Here is a 7,467-nt window from a genome sequence, read left to right on the forward strand (position 1 = left end):
TTCTGCCAACCTCCTTTGGATATGATCGTTGAAGCTCTATTCCATCCATCCTCCAACAACGTTGTTTGTATACAATGAATAGATAATACAAGCACTAGACAAACAACATTAGTTATAAATCGTTTGTTAAACATCATCAAAACAAGAAGGCCAACAATATTACCTTTTCCGGTTCATGTTGTTTCCCAATTTAAGTATGTGTCTCGTACTACTCATCTACATGTTGTTATGAGAATCCACAGGTACTTGCAATGGAACATAGGATCATGATCTCTCTCTCTCTCTCTCTCTCTCTCTCTCTCTCTCTCTCTCTCTCTCTCTCTCTCTCTCTGTTAATCCTGTGAGCCCTCTATCATTATTGCATTTTCAGATGCTGATTGGGTTGGCCTAATAGTTCTAGATCTGCCACTGGGCATGCTATATTTTTTGGGATGAATTTGATTTCTTGGTGATTGAAGAAATAATCGACGGTTTCCAAATCCTCCACTAAAGTTAAATATTGCACACTAGCATATACTATCTTGAGACAATGTGGACTCGTTCTCTCTTAGCCAAATTGGGTTTTGTGATGAAGCAACCAACGAACCTCTTATGTGACAAAATTAGTCCTACTTACATTACTACTAATCCGGTGCTTCATGAGCGTAGTAAGCATATTGAGGTAGATTATCACTTTATTCGAGAGAGAGGGTAGCACGTAGTGAATTACTAGTTCGTTATATTCCTACACAACAATGTGTGAATATCTTCACTAGAGGTTATCAGCTCAGCGTTTTCTACAGTTCAAGTCCAATCTATTGGTTAACCCGCCCCTCTAAATTGGGGGTGGGGTGGGGGGGGAGGGGATTAATAGAGGATATGATGGATCAATATGTAATAGGTGTACTATGAGGGACTGTTATGTAAATTCTTGTATCTACAAATATACAAGATAGGGGCCTCACCAAGGGGTCAGATGCTCAAATTATTCTAAACTTCATCAGCATCGAGCCAAACGACACTAGATTCAAAACTAAACCGAATTGTGTCAAATCAGTTTGGTACTGTTCAATTCGATTTGTTCGGTTGGGGCTTAGACGTGTAAAGTTAGAAAATTATTAGCTAAAAGATAAGACTATTACTCCTACAAAACTTTCACTCATCTCATATCCAAGAGAAAACTCGTCAAACCAAGATGATTTTACAAACTAAAATCACACAATTATCAATTAAGATACATAGATGTTAGGATACACCCCAATAAGAACGCCTCTAACGGAGACGCAATACACAAAATAAAGGCACAAGATCAACCAGAGTACTCACAGATATACGTGGTTCACTCCTTCGGAGCTACTCCACGGTGCAACGACGATGCCAAATTCTTTTATATCCAAAAGAATTGATCCAAGAGAACACCCTCTCTTGATCAGATACACTCCAAGAACTCTCACAAACTCTCTCTGTGTTTTATCTTACTCTTCTATAAGAGGAGTTGTTTCTGGGATGAGATTTCCTTAAGAGTTTATGGCCCTATTTATAGTGTTTGGGAAACACTATGCACAAATAAAATATTATCAGTGGGACCCGCCACTAATAATAAAATATTTGTGGGACCCACATCCTTTATAAATTCTCAACAATGGCTGCCACCGAATTTGATTTTTCTTCTTGTGGGGCCCGCCTTTGTGGGCCCCACTTTTGTTTTCATGTTGGCTGGGTCAAAAAGGTTAGGCGCCTGACAATCTCCCACTTGAAGATTTGATTGAATGTCGATCATATCTTCACACCACTCTTGGTTGCATCATCCGGATGTCATGTATCTTTGGCATCTTGCACGGCCCTCAACATTCTTAACGGAGGCCATATGAGGCTGCACACAGCCTCACCTTCTCGAGCAGAACCGGCTTGGTCAGCATGTCGGCTGGATTGTACCTCGTATCAATCTTCACAAGCTTAAACTCGTCCCTGCTTTGCCATCTCCGTATGGCATGGTGCTTCACGTCAACATGTTTGGTCCGAGCATGGAATGCGTCGTTCTCTGACAAGTGAATGGCACTCTGACTGTCGCAGTGGATGAAGTATTTCTCAAAGCTTACTCTAAGCTCGAGAATAAAAGCCTTCAACCATAGCAACTCCTGTTGTTGACAAAGCCACAGTATCTTGTAACTTGGATCTCCAACTTATCGCTCCACCACCCAAGATGAAGATGTAGCCGCTCGTACTCCTTCTCGAGTCTATGTCCCCTGCGTAGTCTGCATCACAAAAGCCCTCTAGCTGCAAATCTATCTCGCCATACTCAAGACAACGGTCGGACGAGCATCTCAAGTAGCGTAGAAGCCACTTGACCGCACCCCAGTGTTGCTTCCCTGGATTGCTCATGAAGCGTCTCACAACTCCCACTCCTTGTGCAATATCTGGCCTCGTGCACACCATCACATACATTAAACTCCCGATGGCAGATGCATATGGTATGTTGGCCATGAACTCATGCTCTTCAGCAGTCTCTGGTGCTTGGGTCTTTGATAGCTTGAAATGGCTTGCAAACGGCAAGCCCACCGGTTTAGCTTTCTCCATGCCAAACTTTTCAAGAATCTTCTCAATGTAGACCTTCTGAGACAACCTCAGCCTCCGTGCTGATCTGTCTCTGATGATCCTCATCCCCATAATCTGGTTTGCTGGACCTAGATCCTTCATCTCGAAGCACTCGGAGAGACGCCCCTCGAGTTCCTCAATGCGGGCCAAGTCGGGCCCTGCAATCAACATGTCATCAACATAAATCAAGAGTATTACATAGGATTCGTCATATCTCTTGATGAAGCAGCAGTGGTCTGTGTCACATTTGAGAAAACTGTTCTCCTCCATAAATTTTTCGAACTTCATGTACCACTGTCGCGGAGCTTGCTTCAGGCCATACAAGCTCTTGCATAGGCGACACACGAGCCCTCCCTGCCTCGTTCCTCGAAGCCCACTGGTTGATGCATATAGATTTCTTCCTCCATATCTCCATGAAGGAATGTCGTCTTCACATCCATCTGTTCTAGGTGGAGATCTCGAACTGCTACAATGCTCAGCACAGTTCGGATCGTGGTCAACTTGACGACGGGAGCGAAAACGTCAGAATAATCAATCCCTGCTTTCTGTTCATAGCCCTTCACTACAAGCCTCGCCTTGTAGCGTCTCCGTCCATCGGCTTCATCCTTGACCCGATAAATCCACCGATTGTGAAGAGCCTTTCGCCCTCGTGGAAGCTTTACAAGCTCCCAAGTCCCATTCTTCATCAAGGACTTCATTTCTTCCTCCATGGCAGACTCCCACTCGCCGCGAGCTTTGTCGGTCTGCTGTACCTCCTCATAGCTCTCTGGCTCACCATTGTCAATCAGGAGAAGGTAATTCATGGTGGAAAGATACCTCTCTGGCACCCTTGGATTTCTTGGAGCTTTGCGAATTGCGATCGGCAGCTCTGCTGGATCCTGCTGCTGTACATCCCGCACATTCTCTTGGTCTTCGTCTTCTATGCTGATTGGTATCTCACCGCCGTCCTCACTGTCAGCAATATCTGGGAAAAGAGGGGGAGATAGTTGACTCCCACTCACCTCTTTGGTCTTGTACACCGCATTCTCATGGAACACGACGTCACGACTACGCACCACCTTGCGCGCATCGTGATCCCAGAAACGGTACCCATACTCATCTCCTCCATAGCCGATGAAAGTGAGCTTCTTTGACTTTAGATCAAGCTTTGACCGGTCTGCAGGATTGGTCATGACATAGGCGTCACAACCAAATACTCGTAAATGCTCTAGTTTCAGCTTCTTTTCGGTCCAAGCCTCTGAGTTATTAACTCGTTAAGAGTTATTTTCAAACTTGCCACGCAAGTTCTCCACAGCGTCAAATCGTGAGGAGAAGACCACGTTCCAGTGAATCAAGACGTGCGGATCGTCAACGGAGAGCAAACTCGACGCGAGCATTCGAGGGAGGCACTCCATCGCCACCAAGAAGAACCCGGTTTTAAATAAAGGGGAGAATCAAATTCATTCTCCTCTCTTTTGTAATCGGAAACCAAATTGTAATTGATTTTGAGAGAATACAAATTAATTTTTCTTTCATTATTTCTTTTACATCAAATTTCCCACAAACACCCCTTCTCGCTCATATGACCAAGTCGTCGATGCCAAGTCATGCAGTCGACGGATGATGATGATGATGCTTGTCCTGCGGCAAGCAAGTGGTCGATCTTCCCGTTGGCGATGTAGAGAGACCCCTCGCGTTTGCTATGTGCCACCACCAGGGCATCCTTGGACACCTTCCAGCTTCTCTGCTCGAAGGATACTCTATAACCGGAGTCGGTCAGTTGCCCGACTGATATAAGATTCCGCCTAAGATCCGGTACATGCCGAATGTCTTTCAGCGTCAAGGTGGTCCCGCCCTCCATCTTGAGGGTACAATTTCCCTTCCCGGAAACCTTACAAGGTTGATCGTCGCCAAGATAGACTGTCCCCAAGTCCTTCTTCACGAACGATGAAAGCAACTTTTGTTGTGAGGTTGCATGGAAAGATGCGCCAAAGTCGATGACCCACGCATCACTTTTGTCTTCTAGGGATAGGAGAAGTGCATCCGAATCCGTCTCGTGCATGAGATTGGCTGCACCGTCAGCCCGATCATCCCCTGCTGATGCTTGAACAGTAACTCTGCAGTCCCGTGCAAAGTGGCCCTTCTTTCCGCATCTGAAGCACTTCCCTTCACCGTAACCATTCGGGTTAGGCCCTTTAGACTTCCCTCTGGATTTTGATTAGCCTCGTCGTCCCCTACCCTTCTTCTGTGCACGCCCTCGTGCCTCGACATGCAGAGCACTCCCACTGCTAGAGGCCTCAGCTCCTGAGACTTTGCGGCGAGATTCTTCATCCAGAATTGCTCCAACCATTGTGTCGAGCTTCATCTTGTCATTGCCATTAGCGTTGCTCACCGCCATTACCATATTCTCCCATGAATCTGGTAGACAAGAAAGTAGCAGAAGAGCTTGGATCTCGTTGTCGAACTTTAGATCTACTGCAGCAAGCTGTTGCACCACAGCCTGAAATTCGTTCAAGAAGTCCGCCACGCGAGCTCCTTGCTGCATCTTGAGGTTGAATAGCTTCTTCATCAGGTACACCTTATTTGAAGCAGACGGCTTCTCATACAGCGCCTCCAAGGCCTCCATCAACTCCTTGGTGGTGGTCGCATGCGAGACGTTGTAAGTCACATGCTGGTGAAGGTTGAGCCTGATGGTGGCAAGTGCTTTACGATCGAGCACCTTCCACTTATCGTCGTCCATCTTCTCAGGTTTCCCCGCCTCTCCTTGGAGGGGTAGGAAGAGATCCTTCTGGTACAAATAGTCTTCTATTTGCATCCTCCAATACCTAAAATTTTGGCCGCCGAACTTCTCAATTCGAAGCCTGTTGTCTTCAACTGTAGATCCCATGACGAAAGATTACGTCTTTCCCGTATTCGTGAATAGTACAGTATCCGTGAATAGTACCGTATCCGTGAATAGTACCGTATCCGTGAATAGTACCATATTCGTGAATAGTACCGTATTCGTGAATAGTACCATATCCGTGAATAGTGCCGTACATGTGAATAGTGCCCAATGCCTTAAAAGAGTAAATATTAATCTAACTTATTTTCTGATGTGGAGGATCCACTTTTAGTGGCAGCCACAGAGCATACGATAAGCAGATATATATACTCTAAGTCAGGCTCTGATACCAGTTGTTAGGGTACACACCAACAATAACGTCTCGAACAGAGACGTAATACACAGAATAAAGACACAATATTAAACACAGTACTCATAGATATACGTGGTTCACTCCTTCGGAGCTACTCCACGGTGCAACGACGACGCCAAATTCTTTTATATCCAAAAGAATTGATCCAAGAGAACACCCTCTCTTGATCAGATACACTCCAAGAACTCTCACAAACTCTCTCTGTGTTTTCTCTTACTCTTCTATAAGAGGAGTTGTTTCTGGGATGAGATTTCCTTAAGAGTTTAGGACCCTATTTATAGTGTTTGGGAAACACTATGCACAAATAAAATATTATCAGTGGGACCCGCCACTAATAATAAAATATGTGTGGGACCCACATCCTTTATAAATTCTCAACAATGGCTGCCACCGAATTTGATTTTTCTTTTTGTGGGGCCCGTCTTTGTGGGCCCCACTTTTGTTTTCATGTTGGCTGGGTCAAAAAGGTTGGGCGCCTGACAGTAGATATATTAGTATAAAATATCTATTCATCATGAACGAGCATAAGTTTGACGTAATTATGTTGAGAACGGTTGGTTCGTTCATTTCGGATTTAAATATCCTAGAACCCAACTAGACCGAAGTTTAATCAGTTTGCATCGAACTATGGTCACCCCTAAAAGTAGCATTAGTTGAAATCAAAAAAGCTTTGGCTGAAATTAAAGTAGGGATTATATGCTTATCTTCGTAGTCATGCAGTCGCTTGCATACGCCCAAGGCTCTTTCGTAAATCTCTTTCGTAAGTTACACGTGCATCTTCACGTGATATCAAATAACCCGTAACAGAGATAAATTAATGTCACCTGCAAACTTATTTAAGTTCGGGATCTCACTCCAGATATAACGAACAAAATGGGGCCCACCTTAATCCACCCCAAACGAAATCCAACGGCCCAAATCCCCTAACAAATCCAACCCATGCAAATCCAAAGCCCAAACTTGCGGCCCTCATTCTTCTCTCTCTCTCTCTCTCTCATTTAGAAAAACCAAAACAAAATAAACAGATAAATAATTAAATTCTATGCTACAAAAATACCCCCGTGTTCGGAGCCCAACGGCAATAAGAGAGAGAAAGCACCCCAAATCTCAATGGCTTCTTCTTCACTCTCTCTCCCCAACCCCCAACCCCTTTCTCTCCCATCCCACTCTCATCACCATCACCCTCTCAGAAAACCCCACGCCCTTGCATTCTCTAAAAATTCAATCTTTAACCCATTAGCCATCTCACTGTCAAAAACCCACCTCAAAATGAGCTCAAAGGCGGTGCCTTTGACCGTAAAGAGCTCCCTAATCGATCCCGACGGCGGAACCATAGTGGATCTAGTTGTTCCGGAGGCGGAGAAGGCGGCGAAGAGGGCAGAGGCGGCGGCGATGCCGGCGGTGAGGATGACGAGGGTGGATCTGGAGTGGATCCACGTGGTGAGCGAGGGGTGGGCGAGTCCTTTGAAGGGGTTTATGAGGGAGGAGGAGTATTTGCAGTGCTTGCATTTTAATTGCCTGAGGATGGGAGATGGGTCCTTCGTTAATATGTCGTTGCCTATTGTGCTTGCGATTGGGGATGAGGAGAAGGAGAGGATTGGGGGTGATGGCGGTGACGTGGCGCTTGTGGGGCCTGATGGGGATTTTGTTGCCATCTTGAGGAGGTTTGTTTGGTTGTTCTCTGGTTTTTGTTTCTAAATATGTATGTCACCTTTTG

General features: G+C 45.3%; 1 protein-coding gene across 1 annotated transcript in view; it reads left to right on the forward strand.

Annotated features, from left to right (window-relative positions):
- Positions 6,783-7,467, forward strand: part of LOC109825106 (ATP sulfurylase 2) — an 11,016-nt gene continuing 10,331 nt past the window's right edge. Inside the window, exon 1 of the mRNA XM_020391838.1 lies at positions 6,783-7,414. Within this exon, the coding sequence (XP_020247427.1) occupies positions 6,861-7,414 (554 nt within the window). The 5' untranslated portion in view covers positions 6,783-6,860. The remainder of the gene's footprint in view (positions 7,415-7,467) is intronic.

The sequence above is a fragment of the Asparagus officinalis genome, chromosome 10 (genome assembly GCF_001876935.1).
Source record: "Asparagus officinalis chromosome 10, Aspof.V1, whole genome shotgun sequence".
NCBI classification, from domain to species: Eukaryota; Viridiplantae; Streptophyta; class Magnoliopsida; order Asparagales; family Asparagaceae; genus Asparagus; species Asparagus officinalis.